The sequence below is a fragment of the Hippopotamus amphibius genome, chromosome 7, assembly GCF_030028045.1.
Source record: "Hippopotamus amphibius kiboko isolate mHipAmp2 chromosome 7, mHipAmp2.hap2, whole genome shotgun sequence".
Classification (NCBI taxonomy): Eukaryota; Metazoa; Chordata; class Mammalia; order Artiodactyla; family Hippopotamidae; genus Hippopotamus; species Hippopotamus amphibius.
In genome coordinates, this window is record NC_080192.1 from 27,741,171 (window position 1) to 27,768,107 (window position 26,937).

Below are 26,937 nucleotides of genomic sequence, written 5' to 3' on the forward strand. Positions count from 1 at the left end.
CCTCATAATGAGATTAGTGTCCTTATAAGAAGAGGAAGAGACACCTGAGTTCTCTCTACACCCTGTGAGGACACAGCGTGAAGTTGGCCATCTGGAAGCCAGGAAAAGAGCTCTCACTAGAATCTGACCATGCTGGCACCCCTGCTCTTGGACATCCCAGCCCCCAGAGATGTGAGAAATAAATATTGGTTGTTTCAGCCTCCAAGTGTGTGGTATTTTCCAACAGCCCAAGGTGGCTAAGACCACACACACAAATTTTTTACCCTTGAAAAAATAATGTGAAATCACTCACATACTTGATTATGAGAACAAATAGTTTCCCAAACCCTGGTTACAAATAATACTACCAATAATATGGCCATTATCAGTTGTTGCAGACTCACTCAGCTCTGGGGTAAGCCTCATACACATTATCTGATTTACTTATCACAACCACACTATAAGACTGGCACTATTACCAACCATTTTTTACAGGGAAGGACTTGAAGCTGAGGAAAATTAATTTATTTGGCCAAGCTCAGAGCAGTAAGTGGAACAGTTCGGACTGAAACCTCAGAGGGATTTTAATTTAGCTACGGTACTTAAATATCAATGTATGTGTGTCTATAGAACCTTCAAGGTAGATGCCAATAGTTAATGGCAAACTGGACGCGCCATGTGGGTAGATTTTTAATAGAATGAGGTGCACTAACTACTCATAAAGCCCTCCTGGGGGTGCTGGCTGTGATGTGTAGGTATTGTGGGGAGAACACAGTCAGTCCTTCTCCTTCCTCCTCACTCTAGGAGTGAGGAACACTCCTTCCCTCTGCCCCTCAGCATGCCTGCAAGAAAGGCTGCACCATGGCCAACTCTTGTCCTAGGCAGGAAAGAATCAGGCACCACTGATTTCAATTTATAACTCTTCAATAATTGAGGGTACCAAGAATGAATTAAAGAAAACCCACTAGGACTAATCCAACTGGCTTTCTCAGAAATAGAAGTGTATTTGTGGAATCTGTTTCTGTAATATCTCATTAATTTTTCAATGTTCCCAATATGCTGGGCACTGACTGAAAACTGGGGCATACGCTTGTGCAAGTTTTCTTCATCGAGTGAGCTGTTTCCTACGCTGTGTCAGGTTATAAATTTGGAGCTGTAAGGCATCACAATATTAGGATTGCTTTGTTTTTTTGCAGAGCTCATTAACCACTGGCAATTAGCACTGTATCACTGCACAGAGCAGCATTATTTGGCAAGTTCTCTATCCACTACTATGAATGTGATGATATAATTTAAACTTCACGTGCCATCTGCTGTCATGAAAAGATAAAGTAGAATGAAGAGGCTCTTCAGCCATTTCTTACTTTCCTAGCTACTGGAGGCTTAATTAAAACAAAAATGACAATGCACAACACTCACCACTCCCCTCTTGGAGAAAGGCCATCTTGGCTTCTTGGATTCTGGTGGGTGAAATTAGGGAAGATACATTAGTACTTTGAGTAACTAGTGACAGATCAATGTAGTGCTTTAGAAAACCTACTTTTTCAAAGGAGCCAAACAGAATTTGTCCTGCTTCAATTCTCCTTCTCTTGGGAATGCACAGGATGAATATTTATATTTATGCAGATGAGTGAAGTGATGTTGCAACTGAAAGGCTGGTGTTCTATTGCTACCTTACGGTGATATTGTCCTGTTTCAGCCTCCTTCCCCCCCATTGTTCAAGGAGAAATCTATAAAATGCAATAAAATGTTGAGTAATTCATTTAAGAGAGAGTCACAGGACTTTGGGGCTCAAAGATCTTCATTTTTACACTGGAAACCACTCATCTCAGCATACGCAACTTCAACAGCCTCACCAAACTTGAGACTGAGAGGCAGTATCAACCTGATAATCCCCAGGTGTGGTTGAGTGCAGACTCCTGAAATAGGGGGACATCAACACATGCCATCAACCCTTAGGTTGAGGGCTTACTGTCTTTATTGGCCACCATCCACATAGTCTGTAGGAGTTGCTTTGAATTGTGAAGGAGGTTATTATTCAGTAACACATTTTTTTGATGATCAGGAAGTAAAGAGATTAGATTATGGATTCTTGATTTTTAGGTCATTTGCATCAATCTCTAATGCTACCCAGAAAAAGCTGGGAATCATCTCTTAGGTTCAGGTGAGATATTCTGATGACTCAATACACAAAATGGACATCTTAAAGGTTCATCTCGGTTTCTACTAATTCATCAAGAGACTCTGCATAATACTTCCATCAGATGAAAGCAATTACCTGAGCAGTTTTCACTAAAAAAAAGAGTGCACTTGAGGGACTTTTCCCACTGGAACCCTGGAATCCAACCTATTATCTTGCTCATTCTGACCACCTGTTGACCTTTCTAAAAGGGAGATTAGGTGCAACCTCCCTTAGAGATAAATCTGCTTCACCACTCTTAGCCTTCAACTGCCTGGTGGTAAATTATCATGTCCAATTTGAAGTGTAATAATTGGGGTCTCTTGTCTTAGCAAATTTCTCTCCTCTGCTTTTCTAACTTTAGGGGCAATTTTAGGGCCTTGGGAAACCTTCATAAGTATTCAGAAGAAAATTTAAATGTGTCTGTATTGAACCCATAATCTTTTATTATCTTCACTAAATATTAAGTTTTGCTGAATCAATCTGTATTTCAATAATATCTCTAGGTGACTCATATGCACATCAAAGCTGGAGAAGCACTGCATTAGACCACGATGGGGACACGAGAACTCTATTCTAAACTCCTAGAGAAGAGGGCACGGAGGGATATGGTGGAGAATGCTGCATATCTTTTATTATGTGGTATCTACTGTGATGCCAGGCACACATGCCTAGGAAAGAACTTAACAAAAACATTAGCAGCAATTATGACTTTGTTTCTTAGCATGGTGGTTCTCAAACTTTAGCTGGTATCAGAATCACTTGGGGGGCTTATTAAAAAACATATTGCTGGGTCCCACTCCCAGAGTTTCTAATTCAGAAGGTATGGTGTGGGACCCCAGAATATCCCAGGCAATACCGAAGCTGTTAGTTTGGAAGCAGTATTTGAGAAGTACTTCTTTAGTTTTTACCAGTTTAGAGCATTTGCAAAGCATCACAGAACATGTACTAACCTCTTAAGGCTATCCTGTGTGTAGGACTAGCTCTAATTTCTAGGGGCCTGTCCTTAAGTAGATCACTTAATCCCTCTTGGTTTGTTCATCTGGGCATTTGTATCCTATGAGACAGTAGATGGTCATTTGAATTGTTGTGTCATATAAGAGTAGATGTGAAAGGGATCTATAAAAAGTGAAGAGCTATACAAATGTTAGTTATGCTTTGTTCACTGGTGGCTTCTGAGTTCTACACACAGAAGAACACAGCTGCCTGTGTAATGGGTGGTCGATGCAGGCTGGTGGAAAGCATACAGGGCTAACAGTCATGCATCTAGATCCTATTCCTCTGACAAACCAGCTGGCACCACAACTAGGTCACTTCTCTTTTCTGGGTCTCATGTGGCACATATGTGAATGAGAAAAGTGCTTGGTGGTTTTCCACATGTGTTGCCACAGGTTGTCCTGGGCTTCTAGGGATGCCTTGGAGGTGAGACTCTGGGACCCACCCCATTTTCAAGCACTACAACTCCACCTGGATCTGTTTTATAGACTGGATTTCCAAGTAAGGATTCTTTTGTAAAAAGGGCTCTGCTAAGAACAAAACCAGTTTTAAAACTACCAGGATGGATGATAATCCTGAAGTCTCCTTTTAGCTCTCAAAGGCTACCATCATAATCATGGAAATGTGTCCTGAACACCACAATTATTCTTTTCTTTCACAACTGAGTTCAAAATGCAGATTTACCCCTAAGGCCACGTCTCTCTCTAATCTGCTCTAACAGTAATCTGCTGTCACTGGGCCCTCCGCCTCCACAAGGTACCACCGTGGTTGGAAGATACCAATGCGAGGCTGAAGGCCAGGAGCAGGGTTGCGGGGGTGGCATTACAGCAATGATAGGGATGCTGTCCACCAGCCCAGAGAGGACATTCTGCTCCAGGATGGCGACTGACACTGTTCCAGATCCTGGATGTGGGGTATATTATTTGATAAGAGGACCTTTTGAGGAAAGATCCATACCTTACCCATCTCTGTAAGTGGAATGCCCAATACCAAGAGTAGTATTCAACTGGCTCCAGTAATTCATGGCTGATGCTTGTCCTAATTGGTGACACATCTGTTCTAATGTGTCAGTGCCCATGTTCTACTAGTCATTAGATATTCTGAAAATACCCTCTGCTTATTATAATATCCATCCCATAGCAGGCATGCAATATCAGTATCTGAATGGACAGGACCTGAATTCAGCAGCAGAAGCGGGTGGCACAGGTAATCGGCAGCTCCATCAGACACCAGAAGGTCCCCTGGGAACACTTCAAGTCCAGGTAAGTTGAGCACCACAGAACTCCTCCTGTGCTCATAGAACCTGTGTTCAAGAGATGGGAGGAGAGAACTTACAGCTGACATGCAGGGAGGGTCATCACTCAAACCACCTCTGGGCACTCGGAAGTGACTGCTGGCAGCCCGATTAATGCCTGCTTTCTTAGGAGGCCGCTCCAGGCTCCAGGCATGGAGGGCTGTGATGACCCACACACCCCCTATGTTTCTTTGACACCTTTCTGAGTCTTACTGTTTATGATTTTGACTAATGAAAAGCAGAGAGCTTGCCTGGAAGTGTCAACACAAACATACCAGATGTGCTCTGATTCAGGAAGACCCTAGGAGAAAGCTCTTAAACACAAGTCTTTGCAAATTATGCACATGGCCTCAGAGGGAACAGGATGCATGAACACAGCCACGACACCCCTAGGTATTGGAGGCTGGTTGTTTAAAGGCAGCACTTATTTTTCCCGGAGAAAAATAAGAACTGTTGTTGGAAAAGCTTAGCAAACAGACCTATCTACCTTCTCCTTTTTCTCACCCTAGTTCTTGAAACTTCCTGTCTGTCAGATGTTCACAAAATAAATGGTTAACATCAGACCTAGTGGAGAGTAGCTCCAAAGCCACTGGGCATTTGCTCAGTGATCTCTAAGGAACAAAATGGGTAAGAAACGATAGCATCAAATTGTAGGGATTTTCACAGCTTCCCCGTAATAGCTGTTCAGATATTCCTTTAGTCTAATTCTGAGGATGAGAGATGCAATTCCTTCTACTTACCGACCAATGTAATGTCCAAATTCTCTTTTTAACAACAAATAACTTAGCATATAGGTTACTTTACATACAGAGAAATTTTGTCTTCAACAAAAAGTATAGCTATAGAATTGTCTTAAAAGTTGAGAGTTTGGGTCTGTCATGTTCCTTTGGATATCATGATTTGGGTCACTGCCATACAGCTTCCTCGTCCAACAAAGAAGCCATACCTGGAGACCCGTTAATCTCCCTAGGCCAGTTCCTCAGGCCTTCTACTTTCCCACCTGCCTATGACATTAAGTCCTTCATGCATGTAGCCAAGTGCCACACTTCTGACCTTCTGCAGGAGTGATGGCCTTTCTGCCTGCACCTTCATCTTTTGCCTCATAATTGAATATTCTTGGCTCTCATGCCCTTCTTCTTATCACTATGGCTGGTGTTGGAGTCCTGGTCATGTCCTGTCAGGGCTCACATGCTGTTGACCAAAGCTTGGTATACTTTAGAATACCCTGTGGAATTATACTACCCATCCCCAAGTCCCACCTTTTGGATTCTGATCCAGTAGATCTGAAGGTGGGCCTCTGCATCTGTAGTTTTACCCAGATCCCTAGATATTCATCAAAACTGAAGAACGACTGATTTTGAGAATACAAGTACCTTGATATAGGTCTTTCCTACCTTTAGATTTTAAGGATTATTTCAAATTCTTAGTCTTTTGCTAAAAACATTTTAAATCATTTTACATATGAAGGGTAAGACAAGTTGTATGAGAATTTCTAATTAGTAAATAACCTATATCGCATAAATTCCTACAAAATCTATGAGATAGGGCTGCCTCAGACACTGCAGATAGATGGTGGAGGCATAAAAGGTTAATTTTCAGTTATAAGAGACTGCTTCCTCTAAGAAGTCTTCCCTGATGCTCAAAGAAACATTTCTTCGTATTTGTGCACTGCCCTGCATCCCCACTAGATTAGGCCCTTGGCATCTTCTAACTGTATTAACACATTTGCCTCTTTTTTTTTGTTTGTTTTATTTTTATTTATTTATTTTAAGCCCTTTATTGGAATATAATTGCTTTACACTGTTGTGCCAGTTTTTGCCATACAACAAAGTGAATCAGCTGTATCTGCACACATATCCCCACATTCCCTCCCTCCCACAACTCCTTCCTGCCTTCCCTATCCAAGCCCTCTAAGTCACCACCCATCATTGAGTTGATCTCCCTGTCATGCAGCAGCTTCCCACTAGCTATCTATTTTACATTTGGTAGCGTATATATGTCAGTGCTACTCTCTCAATTCGTCCCAGCTTCCCCTTTGCCCCACCCCGCCCCCAAGTCAAGTGCATTCTCTACATGTGCATCTTTATTCTTGCCCTGTCCCTGGGTTCATCAGTACCATTTTTTTTAGACTCCATATGTATGAGTTAGCATACAGTATTTGTTTTCCTCTTTCTGGCTTACTTTGCTCTGTATGGCAGACTCTAGGTCCATCCATTTTTATGGCTGAGAAATAGTCCATTGTATATACGCGCCACATCTTCTTTATCCATTCATCTGTTGATGGGCATTTAGGTTGCTTCCATGTCCTGGCTATTGTAAATAATGCTGCAATGAACACTGTGGTACATGTTTCTTTTGGGATTATGGTTTTCTCAGGGTATATGTCCAGTAGTGGGATTGCTGGGTCATATGGTAGTTCTATTAGTAGTTTTTTAAGGAACCTCCATACTGTTTTCCATAGTGGCTGTATCAATTTACATTCCCACCAACAGTGCAGAAGGATTCCCTTCTCTCTGCATCCTCTCCAGCATTTATTGTTTCTAGATTTCTTTGATGACGGCCATTCTGACCAGTGTGAGGTGATACCTCATTGTGACTTTGACTTGCATTCCTCTGATGATTAGTGATGTTGAGCATCTTTTCACGTGTTTGTTAGCCATCTGCATGTTTTCTTTGGAGACATGTCTATTTAGGTCTTCCACCTAAGACAGCTGCCTCTCAACTTTTATCTTCACCTTCTGCTTTATCATTTTGATTCCATCCCACGCAGTCACTAAATGTGAGTTACCCAAAATGGAAGTCTGACCTAGTCCCTCCTGGCTTCAGATAAACACATTTTTAAAGCATCCACACAAGTCTCCCATGAACTGACCCAGTTACCTTCCTAATATTCTTTACTTTCCAATTTATTCTCTGGAAACAGGGAATGGATTATAATTTCCCACACAAAATGTTTCACACGTCAGTGACTTAGCTGGGAATGATTTGCACTCTCTCGGCCCTCTCTAAATCTAACTCCTATTCATCCCATGAGATTTAGGGCCATGGATTATGTAAGTAACTTTAAAGGAAATTACTTAGATAAAATCAGGCTCAGATTTATTCAATTAGTTGCATTTCCTGGGGTTTTAAAACCTGTTTTGACTGGCCTTTCTCTGTTCTTTTTTTTTTCTGATTGGAGAATTTTAGAGTAATGTTGCAGACACTGCTAGCTGCCCAGCCGATGTGCATGCTCTCCACTTTTATTATTATCAAAACCCTGCTCTGCTGGGTGTGGTATGTGCTGAGTTAATGCACTGACCAGCCCTGACTCCCTTGCAGCTAGTGGAGGCCATGTGACCCAAATCTGGCCAACGAGATTTAAATGGAAGTTGCAAGGTGTGACTTATGGGAAAAAACTTTCAAAGGGGACAGAGGTGGCTAGCTTCTTCCTTTTATCTTTTGCCCACCTTGTTGCCATGAATATGGCTTGATATCTGAAAGTATAGTGGTAATATTGCAAAGATAACAGGAAAACAGAAGGAGCCTGGCAGGATGCTGATATCTGTCCTGGCCCGGGCTCTGGTTATGTTACAAGAGAAATATGCTTTATTTGCTTAGGTTGTTCTAGTTGAGTTGTTATATGCAGACAAATGCTGTCTTAACTGACATAGATATCCTCATTCTGGACTTCCTTCTCCAAGAATGCCATCTTTAAGCATTCTGAACTCTTATTTGACTTTTTCACTACATATTTATGATGTGGTTTGTAAGAAAATCATTAGACTTACAACTTCTCACAACTCTCCCCTTTTTGTTATTTGTCCATGGTGGTTATGAAGATAGAGGGGGCTGAGTTTGGTGGAAGTTGGAAAAGTTACAGTAACTTGAATGAGAAATACAATTCCAGTTTCTTCAGTTAGCAAACAGGATGTTGGAACTGATACATAATGAATTAACAGTACACAAATCCAGTCAGGAATTTTCACAGTGCTATCTAAAAGGTAGTAGATAATGTAAACTACTGGGAGCCCCAAGAAGTCCCCTGAAAAGAAATATTAGAAGCTTCCCTGTAAACTTTATACTTCTCTTGATAAAGACCCTGTAAACATATGAGATCTGGTACTTATGGGGATAGAAGGGATTGTGAAAAGTATAGCAATTTGAATGAGAAATATAAGCAAGGTAAACTTTTGGGAAAAAATTTACTCTTTTGAGCTTCAACTCTAGATGGCACACAATCTGGTAAATATTATGAATTTGACATAAGATTCTATAAGCTATCTTTATATTCCCTGGGGGACCTCAGAGAGGACATAACTAATGGTGGAGTAGAAGAATTTGTCTTCTCTGGCCGCCTCTAGGCTGGCTTATGTGTTTCTCTTCCATGCTTCTATAGTTCTGTGGAGCAATGGTTAAGAATGTAGAGTCAAACTGCCTGGATTTTAATCTTAGAGAGCAAGTAACCTCTCTGGCCCTGACTGCCACTGGTGAAATGTAGACAATAGTCATACCTACTTCTTGTGTGAGGATCAACTGATCAATATAAAGCGCTTAGATCTGTGTCTGGAAGTTAGTAAGCTGTCAATAAATGTGATTATGTTTGTTGTTGAATATACTATAACATTTTCTATTCATGTGTCTGTTTATTCCACGAGACTGCCAGCTCCTTCCTTGCAAGAGAAGTCTTCTCGTCATTTGTGTTGGTGGGCGTTCACTTAGTGCTCCGTCCATTGTTACTGATAAACACGAGTGAATAAAAGACTCTCTGATGTTGTCCTCCTTCATGGAAAATATCTCACTTTAAGATTCACATCTTATCTCCTCCCCTCTTACCCTAAGTTCCTACCTCCTGCTTTAAATCCCTGTGTTAATAAGGGCTCAATAAATATTTGTTGAGTAAATGAATAATAACCAAATCTGTGCACACAGAGTCATCCATCGCTCTCCTTTCCTGACACAATCTCCTGCAGAATGTGTACTCCAGTAAATAGCTAGCTGCTCACCATTCTCTAAACTCACCCTGCACTTCATACCTCCATGCCTTGGCTCAGGTAGTTCCCATCTGCCCGCCTACCTCCACTTAGCCTGGCACACTCATACTCATCTTTAAATTCCAGCTTAGATGCTCTCCCTCCAGAAGTCTTTTCTGATCCACTCAGAGAGAGCCAACTCTCTCCCTCCCCTCCTGCCACCTTGCCTCTTTATAATGATTTCATTGAAGCCTCATGATGTGTCTTATACATCACAGAGTCAAAGCACCAAGTATAGAAGCTGACATAGAATAGGTAATCAAATAAGCTTGTTGAATGAATAACCATGTTGACCTAAAGAATGATATACAGATAGTCTTCAAATGAATTTGCTTTTCATTTCTGGATCATAAATGAATAACTATATTCACATAAAATACACAAAGTACATTTTGAGTTCCCCCATCTTTAAAGGTGATTGAGTTACTCCAATCCATTTCTCCCTTGTCCGGGGTATCTTGTGACATAAGGCATTTATTTGTGAGCACATAGGGCAAGTTTTGGAGTTCAATGTGCCCATATGGAGCAGAGGGAAGACACCTGGCTTGCATGACCTTGAGCCATGACCTTGGCTTTGCTGCCTCGGTGTTCAAAACCCAGTGATGGTCATTCTGGAAAGGTGGACATGCCCCTGGAAGGGCATAACAGAAGCTCTAATGACATTCTGATGTTCATCAGAAGAGGGTATGGGTTAACAGAAATATCAAGAATTACAGTTGTAACCGTATGAAGACTAGGAAAATAATCAGAAAGAGCATTTGCACATACTAACATGAAGAGACATGAACTGGTGCAGAAAACCTGCCCTTGCATCACCCATGCCTGGCAGCAGACTAGGCTTCTGGGCACTCTGCACAGGACCCATGCCTGTGTCAGCCAGGGTTGCTCAGATCGTTGGATTAGTGATATTAATGCAAACTGTTGCAATGAATTCACAATGACTTTGCACTTAGGTCTCAAGGCAGGAGGGGTGTTGGTGGTGGTTCCAAATTGGTATCTTATTTAACATGGCTTGCACACAGGGTCATTGTGTCCAGTTCTGGATTGATTATCCACTGGAAACAATCACTGTTATAAATTCAGGCTTTTTATCTCTCTCCCCCAAACAAAATGGTATGTGCATGCGGTCATAACATCCTGTATGAAGAGGGTGGGAAAGAGGATTTTTTGGTACCTAATTTCCTCAGAGAGAGATTCAACTAGGGAATGAGCTGATAATAACTGCAAAATGTTTGGGGTGTGGCTGGCAGGCCACTGTCTTTGTGTAAGTACAGTACAGCTTCTTGCTACCCTTTGGAAAAGCACACTAAACAAACATCCATGAGAAATACATTTTTTTGTTTGTTTTTGGTTCAAAGCTTGGCTATCCTGGTTCTTTGTTTCAGGGCAAAATTCTGGACCCAGGAGGTTGTATAACTAACTGGGTGCCTTACCCAGACATTGCAGCCCTTTTGGGCTTGCCAGTCACTTCCCCTCCCCCCACAAACCCAATCACAACCACACTTTCACTAACCCTGAGTTGCGTTGCCCCAGGCCAGTCAGATCTGAAGGGACTAGTCCCATGGTTGCTGGAATAATCTTGTCTCCTTTCTGGTACCAGAATTTCTCCTTATTCTGTCTTCTGCTGAAGATCCAAAGGTCCATGGTGTGGGTTGGGACGGCAACAATTTAGAGAATCCAGAGAATTCTCCCCCACAGCTGAGCAGGCCACACACTCAATGTGTCACACTCAGCAATAAGTGTGTGCTCACGTGTTGGTGCCAGAAAAGTTTCTGGCTGGAGGAAATGTGTCCCCCAGTGGACCTCAAATACATACATTTTGTAAAGAATAGATTGGTTGTAGTGAATATTATTCTAACTTAAAATCAGCTGGTGCTTTCCTGAGCATCAGCTCTTACTAGACATTCTGCTAAGAGCTTTATATGCATTATCATACTGATTTTCATAAGTACTCTATGAAGTGCAAATCACTGTTCTCATCATGGAGCTGAGGAAACTGAAGCTTAGGACAGACAGGAACTCAAGGTCTCACTGCTAGTGAACAACAGAGCAAGAAGAATTCAATTCAAATAACCAAGTCTGACTCCGAGAAGACTCGTAAATAGGAAGGAGAGAAAATGATACTACAAACCATTTTAAAGCATGAAGTGTTTTTTAAAATTGATACGATGCTTACTACTTTAGATGAAAGAGGTTGTGTAGTGGGTTGAATGGAAGCCCTCCCCCCGGCCCAATATACATCCATTTCTCCACCCCCAGAGCCTATGAATGTGATCTTATTTGTAAAGGGGGCCTTTGCAGATGTGATTACATAAAAGATCTCAAGATGAGGTTATTTGGATTATCTAGGTGGGCTCTCTAAATCCCATGACCTGTGTACTTATAAGAGATACTTAGAGAAGAGACGCAGACAGGAGAGAAGGCCACGTAAAGACAGATGCAGAGATTAAAGGGATGTGGCCATAGCCAAGGAACGCCTGCATGAAGAAGAGAAGGAAGGTCCTCCCCTACAGCTTTCAGAGGGAGTACGGCTCTGCCGACACCTTGATTTTGGACGTGTGACTCTCAGAATTCTCAGAGCATAAATTTCTGTTGTTTTAAGCCACCAGTTAGTGGTAATTTATCATGACAGCCACAGAAGATGAATGAAGGAGGCAATACAATTGAGTGGCCAGGGCACCTGACCTAGGACTATGATTTCCAACTCTGACCTTCATTACAGGTGACCTTGGCATGTCGCTTCCCAGGGCTTCAGTCTCCTTTTGTGGAAAACAACTGTTGAGTGAGACCCTTTCCATCCCTCATGATCTATGAATCGAAGGTTTAGGTTTGCTCTTGTTTTCCCCACCAGTGGCCAGTGGGTGGGGCAGTAATTATGTGATGACCTTTATTTTGGCAGAAATGTTTGAAGATGAATAATTAAAGCTCCTCCTTTAGAAATATGAGGAATGCATCATTTGCATTTTTTAAAAAAAATATTCCTTGGGTTCAACAATACACACCACTATATACAAGATAGATAACCAGCAAGGACCTACTGTATAGCTCAGGCCACTCCACTCAACATTCTGTGATAACCTATATGAGAAAAGAATCTGAAAAAGAATGAATATATGTATATGTATAAATGAATCATTTTGCTGTATACCTGAAACTAACAAAACATTGTAAATCAACTATACTCCAATAAAATTTAAAAAATAAAAAAATTTGCAAGTAAAAAAAAATAATAAAAAGATTTCTTCTGTACAGTGGGCTTAAACCAAGGACTATGGGCCTCTAATTCCCAGGTGCAAATTTTAAAGGAAAATAACAAAAAACACTAGAGAATATAGGTGGTAGCAACTGCCCTATAGTGCTACGTGTGTCTTAATGTAGTAAAAATCTTATCGAAGGTACTACTGTTTGGATAAGGCACAGTCTAATCTTTCCCTCCTGCTATGAATGTTGCCCAATGGTTTTTTTTTTTTTTAACCTTAGTAAAAAGTACCAATTGAGTTTTTTATTCTAAATATTTTTTGAATTTCAGTGTTGTAGACTGACAATAGTAAGATAACCCAATTTTTTTTTTTTTTTTAATCAGGCAGGCTTATCAGGCCTCATTCCTTATCTGATAGTAAAATTCATGGTAAAGGTACCTTTTCCAGTGGGTAGTTTTCCAGTAATTGCATGACTAGAAAAAGCAGGTGTTCTATTTTAAGAACCACAGTGTTCTACCCTTAAGACATACACTGCAAATTGGAATGCTTGCTTATAACTGAGTTGATTATACAGGAAGAGCCAATTAAGAATTAGTAACAATCTTTAAAAAAATTTCTTTAAAAAATAATCAACAGAGAAATGACAACTCAACTACCACTTATGGAACTGTCGCTCTCTTGGTTAAATCTGGGAAATATTTTTTTATTATGAGTCTCACAAGATTGTTAGGAACTTTCCTCTGACTATAATTTCCCATTTTCTACCTAAATGTTCCATTTGCTGAGAATTCAACTGAGAAGGGTGAATGAATGGGAAGCCTCTAGCTTACTGTCCAGAGCCTGGCATAGAGTGGACACTTCATGAATGTGAACAAATGGGACCCATTCTGACACATCAGTTTGAACAGAGAACAGAGACAGTCTCTGGAGTTCCAACAGCGTGGAGAAAACACCATGCTGTGACATCTTGGGCTCAATCAGTAATGCTTATTAAACACACGTGTTCAGAGCACCAGGGTAGCTGCTGATACTGGTAATTTCCTAGAACTTCTGCCATCTTTCGAGGCTACTGCCTTTTCTGGACAAGAGTTAAAATAGTACCCAGTGGGATCAAACCATACTTGTATAAATCCCCGACAACCCAACATACATTCAAGAGAGGAACACAAAACAGATTAGGAAGATGGAGAAGGCTGAAAGGAGGGAGAGGGAGATAAACAAATAGCTGGAGGAGAAAATTTCTAAAACAGGATCATACAATTTCCCCTACCAGGCTTGATCTAACCTAACTAACCAACCTATGCACTTCCTTTTTCTTCCTTAAACTTTCACTGAACACCTACTATGTGCCAGGTAGCGTTCTAGACACTAGGGATACAGCAATGAACAAAACAGGCATAACTCGTGCTGTATGGAGTTTACATTCTCGGGGAGCTGATGCCAGCGCAGGAATAACACATGGTTCCTGATGTGAAAGGAAGCTGCCAGTTCCCACTCTAGTCTCCAGCCATGTCCCCATTAAGAAGGCTTCCCTGATGCCCTGAGGCTGCAGTCTCCTCTTCTGACTAATTAACAGTATTAAAGTATCTCATCACAAGGAAAAAAAAAAGTAACTATGTGTGGTGATGGATGTTAACTAAACTTACTGTGGTGATCATTTTGCAATATATATATTTCAGATCATTATGCTGTGCATCTTAAACTTATGCAATGTTCTATGTCAATTACATCTCAATAAAATGGAGGAAAAAAAGAAAGCAATACAATAAAATATGATGTTATGGAGGGCTGAGATTTAAATCAAGCAAGCAAGCAAACAAAAAAAAACAATATGCCATCTGTTAATCATTAGTTAATAACTTTCTAAGAAGCTTTTAAACTCAATAGCTGGGACAGACCCTTCTCCCCCTCTGGTGTCACCTAGAGTTTACAGACAGTGCTAGCTATACAACAGGTTTTAAGTAAAAGTCTGGGGAAGATTTAACATTGTATTGAATCTAACATTTAGACACATCAGATGAGCTTCCTGTGATCGATCATTTCACTCTGGGGTCAGAATATTTTAGAAAGAAAAAGTCAGTGACTTGCATACAGGGAGTGCTGAATGAATGAATGAAGGTTTCTTTAAAAAAGGTAATATTTGAGTTACACTATTTATCAACCAAAAGCCTACTGGATGGATACTACTGTTGACCCTTGAACATCACAGGTTTGAACTGAGCAGGACCTCAATACATAGATTTTTTTTTTTTTTCCAAGAACTATTACAGTACTACACCATTCATGGTTGGTTGAATCTGCTGGCTACAGAACCTCAGATAAGGAAGGCTGACTGTAAAGTTATGTGAGAATTTTTGACTACACAGAGGGTCAGTGTCCCTAACCTCTGTGTTGTTGAAGGCTCAACTGTATTTGTATCTCCACTTCACAGACGAAGACTTTGAGGTTTTGAGTTGTTCAGAGACTTGTCCAAGGTCATGTTGTCAGAGAGAAGTAGAGACAGGATTCAAACCCAAGCAGTTTGATTCCAATAACTCTTTTTTTTTAAATTTATTTATTTTATTGGCTGTGTTGGGTCTTTGTTGCTGTGCGCAGGCTTTCTTTTAGTTGCGGTGAGTGGGGGCTACTCTTCGTTGTGGTGGACTTCTCATTGCCGTGGCTTCTCTTGTTGCGGAGTATGGGCTCTAGGCGCGTGGGCTTCAGCAGTTGCAGCACATGGGCTCAATAGTTGTGGCTCACGGGCTCTAGAGCGCAGGCTCAATAGTTGTGGCGCACGGGCTTAGTTGCTCCACGGCATGTGGAATCTTCCTGGAGCAGGGATCGAACCCATGTCCCCTGCATTGGCAGGTGGATTCTCAACCACTGCGCCACCTAGGAAACCCTCCAATAACTCTTAATACCATGTTGTGCTCCCCACCCCCCTCAAACCCCAGGGTGACTCCAGATGAATCCGGCTTTGGGAAATGCTTTCACTGACATTCAATGTTTTTGTCTGGTTTTTTCCTTGTCACTTTGTTTCCATGTTTTGGATATATTTAGTTTTTTTTCCTATTTCTTTTGAGCACTGGAAGGTTAGTCTGTTCTCATAAATGTAGTATGTATATTTCCCTTTTCAGTTTCAGGGCTGACTGAAAAATTTGGTGAGACAGTTTTCTGTGAATATCGATTTTAAGGGGTACCAGGAAGGTGTCCCTACCCACAAAATCTCCCCCACTTGCTTCCTGATGTTTAAAATTCCACTAAAATGGCTTCATTGCTTGGCTTCAAGTCATGTCCTCTGCTAAAATTCAACTACGTAAGGGGCAGATAAGTAACACTGTAAGCCAAGCAGCCTGCCAGCCTGCCTTCGATCCATCCTTTCCTTCAATAAATATTTTGGAGACAGACTCCAGCTGAGTAACAGCTGCTGAGATGAAGAGTAAGTAAGTGGTCTCTGCCCTCAGGAAGGTCTTGTTTCTGAAAGGAGATGGATGTGAAAGAAATACAATACAGTGCTTTAGAAACTATGATGGAGGCATTTATGAGGTGTAGGGATAAATACACTGCTCTACTTGGAAAAATGAGTGTAGATATGCCTTAAGCCTGAAGTCCTTCACACTTTAGTAAGAATGAATTGTAAGGACGGTTTTCCAGGAGGCATATTTTGGTGACAGGAGAAAAAAGTTTAGAGTGAATGTGAATTCACTGGAATGTTATATATAGGCAGAGGGAACAACAGTGAGAAAAAAAGTCCACAAAGAAAAACCTGGAATCAAAGTCAACACTGAGTTGATTTCAGAACTGAGAGGAGATTGGGGCCTTTTCACTTATATAAGCTTGCCCAATTGTCAGGCCATGCATTAAAACACTATAATAAAAGACAAATCAGTATTTTTGCAAAAGGGCTACAAGGAAAAAAAAAAGGTTGCTGTCACTGACTGACAGCCAGAGAGGCAAGCATTTATTAACTGAATATACCAGGGTCAGCAAACATTTTCTATAAAGTGCCAGACAGTAAATATTTTAGGCTCTGTGAGCCATATGGTCTCTGCAGTGCCTACTCAATTCTGTGGTTACAGTGTGAAAGCAGCCACACATAGTATTTAAATGAACAGATATGGCTGTGTTCCAATACAACTTTATTTACAAAAACGGGTGATTGGCCGGATTTGGGCCACAGACCATAGTCTGCTAGCCCCTGGTTTATACCATTCCACAGGCATATTAAAGGCCTAAGTTAAGTAAGTTTAAGTACATTTTAAATAAAGTTTAAATAAGTTTTTTGAGGTGAGACCCCCCAGATCCTCAATGGACGGCAGGGCCTCATGCAGAGCTCATTACCTTACACTATCTGACTATGTGGCCTCATGCAGAGCCTTTTACCTTACACGACCCGAAAGCAGCCATTTGAACAAATGACTGCTGAAAAGACTGCAGTGACAGGACGGAGAGAGAGAGGGAGCAAAGGACAGGCAGATAGAGGATCTTTGTGCCAAAGAAAGCTGTTTAACAAAAATTCATGCTTCCGGTGAACTTTTTGATTAAAGAAGTATAGATTGAGTGGTCTGCGGCTGATGCCAAATTACTTACTTTTAGTAGTAATGCATGAATATTTATTAAACATATTAACTGTCTACAGTTACTTAGCTTTTCATTTATTCATTCAACAAACATTGCCTACTACATGCCAAGTATTGTACTAAGTCCTGAAGAAACAATATTGAATAATTCAGGGTCATCATCAGATACCAAGATGTCCAAATTACTTCCCCTCTGATTCCCTGTTGTGACTTTCTGTAACCTTTCACTATTTTGTAGTATGTGATTGTGACATAATGAACCTCACAGAGCTTTTTAAGACCTCAAGCCCTTTGATCAAGTTTTCCCCTCAAATCCTTTAAGACTATTTCTGTTATTATTGCCTCACAAAGATTCTGCAGGTCAATGAAAATTACCTGCATGCCATCTTTTGCAAATGGCTTGGTGTGTCCCATCAGTTAGCTAACACCATGTTACATGCAAAGCTGGACAGACTTTACTTGCTCTAGGAAGCATTCCTTGATTAAAGACTCTCAGATACATATCTCCATCCATGATGCTTTCTAGTCAACTATCCACTCAAAAGCTCCACTCAGATCTTCCATAGGTCCTCAAATTCAACATGTTCAAACTTACTCCCCACCCACCCTTATCCCCTTCTCCCCTCCAAGATTACCTAGATCAGCGAATGGAACCATTTGCCACCCAACAGTGCAAGCCAGAAGCTTGGAAGGTATTCTTGATAACTTCCTTCCCCTCACCCCTTGTGGTCTACTATTCACAAAGTCTAGGTGATGGTATCTCCTAACTATCTCTTGAACTGAGATACTTCTTTCTAACTCCACTGCCTTCATCAGAGTCTAACCTACCAACCTCTCATACCTGAACATTCTATTTGTTCTGTTGGAGTCCACTCTTATCTTACTCTCATGTCTACCCTGTATCCGTCTGATCATATCAGTCCATTCAGTGGTTTCACACTGCTCTTATGGTAAGGAACAAAATCCCTAAACACCCTATTAGACTCTGAATGAACAACTCTAACCAACATCATCTTTTTCTGACACTGCTCTTTTTCACTCTCTGACACATCTGAATTAGGTGTCATTTTAGAGTTTTATTTTAGTTCACACCATGGAAGATTTCCATTAAAGGCCCCTTTCTTCACCAACCCTTGTATCCACACACTTTGCCACATAAACACTTGTGTTCTCCCACTGCTGGTGACACATAATTTCCTGCCCTTGAGTTCAGCCACGTGACTTGCCAGTAGAATTAGACAAGGTACAGAGCCCAGGATCCAAGAAGCCATGCATGCTTCCATTTATCCTCTTGAACCTCTCCCTTCACCATAAGAACACGCCCAGGGTAGAAATTTCGTCCCATGAAAAGGATGAGGGACATGTGGAGTAAACTACCCAGCTGAGCCCAGCCTAGATCAACTGATCCTCAATGGACATACAGATTTATAAGAAACAATAACTGGTTGTTGTTTTAAGCCACTGAGGCTTGGGGTGGTTTGTTACCTAGCAATGGCTAGCTGATATACTAACACAATACTTTGTATTTGCCTGTATCTTTGTAAATATCCTCTACTTTTGCTGACGTTTAGGTCAACTAGGTTAAAATCAACAAAGACTGCATAGATTGATCTCATCCTTCCTACTATGAGCAGCAAACTCTTGCTTGAGGATTGAGGTCCAGTAATAAAACAACAGCTAATTCCCTGAGGATTCCTCCATGACTTTACAAATAAAATAAGGGCTTTCCCACCAATCCTACAAATTGGGTGGATGTAATTGGGCCTGGATCTTTCCCTTACTGTCACAGAAGCTCTTCATCCCTGAAAGAAATGGCAAATCCACTGCCACAGCTGGGACATCAAGCTGAAAGTTCAGAGCTGGTTTCTGAAGTGACACAATCTACCTGCATTCTAGATAAAAACACAGTCTGTCATAACAGGCATTTTAAAGGTCGTCCTAGATTTAAACAGCACATCTTGTTCCTTTTATCCTTGTCCTCCAAATTTCTCTTTGAAAAGCTGTTGAATGTTTCCGGCCTTTACATTTTCTCTACCTGACAAAACCTATTACTGGTGGATGTTAATTAAGCCACAGGACCAAGTCACTGAAAATTCAAAATGAAAACCATGACCACCTGTGGCTGTCATACCCTGCCCCAGAAAGCCACAGCAAAGTGCTGGGCGCTTAAAGGAGATTCTTGAAATTAAGACTCTTTCACCCATAATATGAAGAGTGACTTGGGGGCTGTAAAACAAAGTGCCCTGATTAATATGCCATCAGGTTTGCTATGTCAGAACAGAAGTAAAAGATGTAAAAGTAAACTGTCAACAGATTTCACAGCACTGGGGAAAATAAAGACACACATACCTGGATTGATGCAATTCTTCTCTCTGAAAGAAATTTTAAAAATACACGTTTTACTAAAAATAGAGTTACCATATGACCCAGCAATCCCACTACTGGGCATATACCCAGAGAACACCATTAATTCAAAAAGACACATGTACTCCAATGTTCATGGCAGCACTATTTACAATTGCCAGGACATGGAAGCAACCTAAATGTCTATCAACAGATGAATGGATAAAGAAGATGTGGTACATATATACAATGGAATATTACTCAGCTGTACAAAGCAATGAAACTGGGACTTTTGTACAGACACGGGATGGACCCAGAGACTGTCATACAGAGTGAAGTGAGTCAGAAAGAGAAAAGCAAATACATATTAACACATGTATGCAGAATATAGAAAAATGGTACAAATCAACCAGTTTGCAAGGCAGAAACAGAAACACAGATGTAGAGAACCAACATATGGACACCAAGTGGGGAAAGCGGGGAGGATTAGGGGGGAATGAATTGGGAGATTGGGATACCAAATTGTACACTCTAAATACACGCAGTTTATTGTGTGTTAACTATATCTCAATAAAAGTTCTCAAAAAAAAAAAAAAATACGTGTTTTAGTCTTGCTCAAACCCACCCAAAATTCCAAAGCAGACATCTTGAAGGGAAAGGTCATTAACTTTCCTGGCTAAAATGTTTTGAATTTTTCTTTTTGTGGGAGAAGGCTAGAGCATTAGAAATTTGAATAATTTGCTCTTTCAGCCCTTTTAAACCAGCCATGCCAGGTGGTCTTCAAGTAGCCTGGATGTGCAAGAGGGTCACCTTTGCTACCTAATGACTGACAGTCTCGAGCCAGGGTCCTTTCTTAAAGTGCCTTCAAGTATACTGAAGAAGAAAATGAGCTCAACCTTCACACTCCTTCGCCAAACTGCTGCACCCCTTTCACTTGACAGCCAACTGTCCTAAAGACTGTGTGTCCCCCCGGCTGTGGCTTCCTGTGCCGACTCCCAACACAGCACCGTCCCACCCCCACCCCGGGCAACATGGCACTCTGGACACCTACTATGGTTTGCATCCAGCAAATGAGAGCAGGAGGCTTAGAGCTGCGTTACCTGAGGCCGGGAGGGCCGCGGGACGCGGCTGGGTGCTGGGTGGCCTCCTCTCCGTGGAAGGGAGGCCTGAGGAAGCGACCCGTCCTCGAGGGGCTGAAGCACGGGGAGGGCACGCACACCACTGGGCCCCATCTGGAGCTCAAACGAGTCGGCTGCGTCGAGGACCCTTTCAGGGTCCGGAGGAGATCTTGAGTAGGGTCTCAGGGGCCACAGGGAGTGCGACGACACCCCTGGGTTTTCAGACAGCCTGTTGGAAAGGCGACGCGGGGAGCCGGGGGGCTCCGTCCAGCCGCCGCGGGTGGGCACGTCCGAGGCCGCAGGCTGAGGCGGCGCATGCGCAGAGCCGTGCGCACCCCCGCGCACGCTCCCGCAGCCGTGGCCCCTCAACCTCCTCAAAGTGGGCGAGGTGGACACGCGGCCCGGGGCTTGCCGGTCAAAGTGGAGAAGGTTCCCCTGGTTCTGACAGTGCTTCTTCGACAGGCTTGCCAGGGGGAGCCGAGCAGAGGCCCCGCAGCCGGGGGACTGCCCCTCTGGGAGGTATGTGTCGGGCTTCTCCCCGCCGCTGAGAGGTCCGGTTGCTGGAAGTTTCCAGGGGGCGCCGTCGGAGTCGCTGTTCTCCCGACCACCCTGAGGTGGTTCAGCTTCCACCTTCAGGAGCCTCTCTGCCTCAGGGGCCGCTTCGTCCTTTTCCGGAGGATGATTGGAAGCAGGTGGCTGCATCTTTAATGAGGACGAGCTGAGTGCGGAACCTGCTGCAAACGAGGAGACGGAGGTGAGGGAAAAAGGCGTCTGAAATTTCACCTAAAAACCTCTAGCTTGTCAGAGGAGATAGGGGATGTCCAGTTAACAGTAGTATCTGTTATGTTTTGTAGCAATTAACATAAGTGAGTCCCGCCTTCCCATCTAGGTTGTTCATGTGTTGAAATTTGTTTATGTTACGGAAATAAGTCGTTTGGACCCCGCTCCCTGCCTCTGTGAGTGGGTGAGGGTTCTTCTTACCATTGGTGTTAGAGTTGGCAGATAAGAAACCCAAGCTGAGATGGACACAGCGCTGGCTTTACTCAATGGCGAAAGAATGGAGAAGCGGGAACTATGTTCACAGGCCAACTTCTCCCTCACCTGGCAAGAGTGATTTAATTTTAAAGAGTAAAGACAAAGGGAGGAGGAGTGAGGCCAATGATGGGGAGGCATGTGTGTTAGTCTGCTGGGCAGGGCGCAGGGCTTTTTGTCGAGGGAGTAGGGTGCCACCCCCACTTGATCCTTTTTTGGTCCTTAGTGTCTGATCCCGGCTGTGGGTAGGTCTTTTATATGATATGCTAATATAGTAAAATCAGTGTATAATGAGACTCAGGATCTGTTAGAGGTCAGATTCATGCCATCTTAGTCCCAGCTTGTTCCATCTGGTTTTTTTCTTTGTGTGTGTGTAGTTACCTTTCTTATCTCTGGACCCTTTAACTAAAGATTTATGTCCCCTCCTGCTAAAGATGTGGGGGCGGGGTTGGCAGGTTTTGAGCAAGGACACTTCTGCTAACCGTGGGGGTTGATGCGTTTTGATCGAAGACTTGGAGCAGCTCTGGCAACATTTACTATTTACTTAATATATCCTGCAGATTCAAACAAAAAAGCTTTCAAAAACCTTGTTGATCTAAGATACTTCTTGGAAGTCACAAATCCCATCACCTTTTGATTATTCCATTTTAAAAGAAACAAATATACATTCAATTTTTCGTACATTCTGCATCTATGTATGTATGAATGTATGTGCTTTGGAGTATTCCAGGGATGTAAGGATGTGAGAACAAGAAAAATGAGACCCCTTCCCTTAAGGTTTAAATTAAAGAATATGACAAGAGTTCAAAGATAGTGATGCAAAGTATTTGGCAAAAGACATTTTAAGTTTTATCCATCCCCATGTTCTGGAAAAATAACTTGCAAGTTTGGAAAAAAAACAAACCCAGATGCCCTGCTTCTCGTGATTAGAGGTGCTTTCTATGATTCACTAATGCAGAATTACCTCCCGATTAAGTTCCCCTCATATTCAAGCAAATCTGATTCTACCATTTGCCAACTCGATTCATGGTGACATGGAAATGACTTATTGCTGTTCCATTATTTTGTATTTTTCCATTTGAAGAAAGTAGTTGCCTGTGGGAAAGCATCAGTTCTTACCCATCCTATCAACTATTGCATGAGTCAACTCCTGAGTATTTACAGATCTGGTGTGGGTCTGTGGAACAGATAATATAACCATCTTCCCTTGGCACGGGCAACGTGGGAGGTGGTTTAGGACTGTGCATGTCTTGTTGGTAGATGGAACAGCAGTAGTTGAGCACATATTCTGAGATCTCCAATAATAACTTAAGCAAGTCTATAATTGTGTTTTTTTTTTCTTTCTGGCCGTGCTGTGTGGCTTGTGGGAGTCTCAGTTCCCCGAAGTGAAACTGAATCATGGCATTGTTTGAACCTGAGATTGAACCTGGGTCATGGCAGTGAAAGCCTGGAATCCTAACCACTAGGCTACCGGGGAACTCTCAGAAAGCCTATAATTCTAAAGCAATCGGTAACCCTTCAGGAATGGACACATTCGGACAGCCCAATTTTAAGGACAGCTAATAATTTACTCTTTTAGTGCTGTATAATTTTAATTGCACTGACAACACTTTTTTAGTAGGACTTTTTCTACCGTGTATTATCTACACCCTCAATTTGATAATAGAGAATACCGAACACCCATAAATTTTTGATGACCTGTCCTCCTATGTTGACTGTCACTCATGAGACTAGCTGATGTACAATATTGTGACTGTGTTTACTATAGTTATGTAGCGACTACAGTAATTGTTAGTTTTTTTTATAGCATATGATTATTTACCCCATACTAAATGGCCTCACATTGATGTACTCCCTAGTTTTTATTCATTACTTCTCATTATATTTCTGTACTTGCCTAGGGCAGCCACTTTCTTTCCTTTAATTTGTTTCTTCTAATCTGTTTCAGGCGTAGAAGTCCAATAACCCTGTGTCAAGAGAATTAATAGGCTCTTAGATTTATTCTTATCAGTGAAAGGGAGGAGCCCAAAATCATGATATTGTCATGACAATGCTGTGACATTGATTTGGGGGACTCCGTGTTCTCTCATACTTACTCCCTGGCTCTCATCTGGTTTAAAGCCAAATGAAACTAACAGGTACTGGATTTTAGACTGGAGAGTTGTTTAAGGAATTACTTAGATACCAACTGAAGTCAGTTCAACTCTTATCTACAAAAGAAATCTAAAATTCTTAATGCTGGATTTGCTTTAATATTTTGAACCAAAGACTCAAATGGTACAGAACTTTGCATGTAGAACAAAAATACATGAGGTTCCCTTATTTTGGGGGCAAGGGAAGAGAGTAATACCAGCTAGGAAACTTACATTTTAATTAAGGTGGGGTTGAACTGGTGTTGATTTTAGATTGATAATTTCTGGCTGATACCAGCTTCACAGGAGACGAATGAAAAACCCACTCTGACTGTTGATGAAAACAGGTGTATTAGGTCTCTTTGCAGGTCCTTTGCTGGAGGGTCAGTTCCTCATTCTCCCAACAAACAAATGGCCTAGCTGAGGACTGGAGTTACAGGTACTTCCACACACATACACACCCAGGGGATTTTATTCTGTTCCCCTCATAGCATTGTCCAAGTTCCACAATATGGTTAAAGGAGCTCAGTATGTTTACATAGGCACTTGCATAATAGTTCTATCAGAATTCTTAGTCCTTGGGTTTCCCCTCTCTTCTTGTGCCTTCTTTCTCCTCCTTAGAGGGGTTAGGACACTGCTTCAGATTTCCTTTCTAGTTGTCCTGACATAGGGTGTGGCAGTCAGTAGGCGGTTATTATACCCTGTGGGACTTAAGGGTCATTAAGTATAATTTACCAGCCAGTGTCTCAAATATTAAAACCAAGGCAGTAGTAACTGCTGACACGACTCACTCACCACACAACTGAAGAAACTTTTAACTACATCATAGCTTTGTGAGGCCGTTTTCTGAGAAGGGGAGCCCAGGCTCTAGAGTAAATGATCTGCTTGTTCTCTCTGCCTCATTGCCGGCTGGCTGTGACTCCCCCTCTGTCAGCCTCCAGGCCACATTTATGAAAGGTTATTAAAGTCCCTCCCTCACAAGCTCCTTGCAGGGATAATGGCGGAGGCTCTTGGGAGGCCCTCTCTTAATGATTATACCTGTGGATTTAATAAGAAGGCAAAAGTTAACATAGAAGTTCAGGCTAACTCTTCTCTTTTATGTTCTATAAAAGACTAAATCAAGAAATGATAATTTTAAAGTAAATTCACCAGGCTTTGATCTCCCAAGCTTTAAGAACCCACACTGTTGGGGGAAGCAACCTCAGTGTACTCAAAATTAAACCACACAGATTAATGATTCACCCATTCCACTTAGACCTAGTGAGACCAGCAAGACAGGACCAAGAGTAGCAACAGGATCTGAACAAATGAAAAGCCCAAGAGGGAAACCCAGTCAGCAGCTGAATGTCGCCTCTAATACCTGTGAGATGGTCTGCCTCTGAAGGTGACATTGTCCAGGTGGGTCCTGACAAGGGAGTCCGCAGAACCACACAGTGAGCTGTCGCGCGAGGGTTTAGAAGAACAGGTTCCGCACCTGTAACAATGAACCCTCCTGGCTGAGCACAGGCACACTTGATGGCAGCTGAAATGAGGAACTGGCCTCTCCCTTTGTTGGAGACTTTTCTAGTTATTTGTTTATGAAAAAGCCTAAGGGGAAGCAAGTTCAGAATCTAAGACCGCCTGAGAAAAAGTCAGGTAATTTGTTTCTACTGAACAGTAACTGATCCAATAAAGAAACGATGCAAATGTAGCTTTTTACTTCCCCTTCAGGTGCTTAGTGATCATCATTGATAGTTTAGTGAGACAGTTTTAAATTTCTAATCTGTTTCTTTTCTCCAAAGGTGTGAGAAATCATTGCTTTCAACCTTACTTTGCTTACATCCTAAAACATTTTGTGTGGATCCGTTTACTTAGTGGAATGTTTTGATAAGCACTGAATAATAGAGGAAATGATCATTGTACTTGGGAACACATTTGTGAGCATTAATTTTCAAGTAATTAAAATGCAAATTAAAAGGCATTTGTATCTACCAGCATTTTCATTAGAGCAGTAGCCCTGAGAACCTCTATTTGGTGTCTAGGTGGAGATATGGCATACATTCCCAGGGGTATACACAGTCTTAAAAAACATTTCTGCAGACTCTTTGAAAACAAATTCAAACGAATTCTAATTCAGTCTAATTTACTGAAGTTTTCATTGTTTAGAACCAGTACAGATACTTACTGTGAAGGTTTCTTTAGGTCATTGGTTCTCAAAGTGGGGGTCCCTGGATCAAAAGCATCAGCATCACTTGAGAACTTGTTTGAAAGGTGAATTCTTGCCCCTCCCCACCTCTTGCATCAGAATCTCTGGGGGTGGGGCCCACAGTTTGTGTTTAAACAAGCCCTGCATGTGATTCTTACTTGTGTTAAAAATTTGAGAGCTGCTGCCTTAGGGGGAAAAAAGGTCTAATTTATAGATGTTGGTTTTGTGATAACCTTTGCATTAGTCTTTAATCCTCTCATATTGGTCTTATTAGAACATCATTTTCTTAGAACTTTGAAAAATGATTCAACCTTCTCCATTTACCACCATCGTCACCGTCACTGCCAAACCCAAAAACGCAGCATCAAGGGCATTTCTCTGTTTTGCCGTCATGGAGCCAGCATAAAATAGCCTGAGCTCCTGCCAAGGCTGTCTAGAAATGAATTCTTTCACTTTAGGAAGAAAGAAAAATGAATAAAGTATTTTAACCTTTGGTTTGTGGAAACAAAGGTCGTACTTCACCTGTGAGTCCCCTAACGCACACATGATTGTAAAACTGTCTCTACTGGGGGATAATGATAATGGGATATTTGATACCCATCCAAAAATTTCCAACCTCTGGTTGAAACTTAAGAAAATTAAGAGCCTACAGAAAGGTCACAAAGGATTAGCAGGAAAAAAAATATTGCAGCCTCTAAAGAGTAAGAGAGACAGGGAGGCATTTTGGATGGGGAAGGGATTCCATGGTGGAAGGGTGATCCTGGGGGTCAGCTTCTCCTTCAGGACCTGGGGCGACCTCCCTGAAACAAAGGTGGCCCTTTATCTCTCAGTGTGACCCTCGGGTGTTGTCTCCAGTACTGCGGAGGGGGCAGCTTTTCTCATGTTCTTGCCTCCTCCTTACTTGATCG

General features: G+C 41.9%; 1 protein-coding gene across 1 annotated transcript in view; it reads right to left on the reverse strand.

Annotated features, from left to right (window-relative positions):
• PLEKHG7 (pleckstrin homology and RhoGEF domain containing G7) overlaps positions 1-26,422 on the reverse strand; it is a 76,869-nt gene extending 50,447 nt beyond the window's left edge. The window contains exons 1-5 of the mRNA XM_057743347.1: positions 26,341-26,422; positions 20,663-21,414; positions 19,569-19,591; positions 4,330-4,457; positions 1,399-1,439 (exon numbers count right to left, since the gene is read on the reverse strand). Coding sequence (XP_057599330.1) covers positions 1,399-1,439; positions 4,330-4,457; positions 19,569-19,591; positions 20,663-21,414; positions 26,341-26,422 — 1,026 coding nt within the window. The remainder of the gene's footprint in view (positions 1-1,398; positions 1,440-4,329; positions 4,458-19,568; positions 19,592-20,662; positions 21,415-26,340) is intronic.
• Positions 26,423-26,937: the final 515 nt, after the last annotated feature.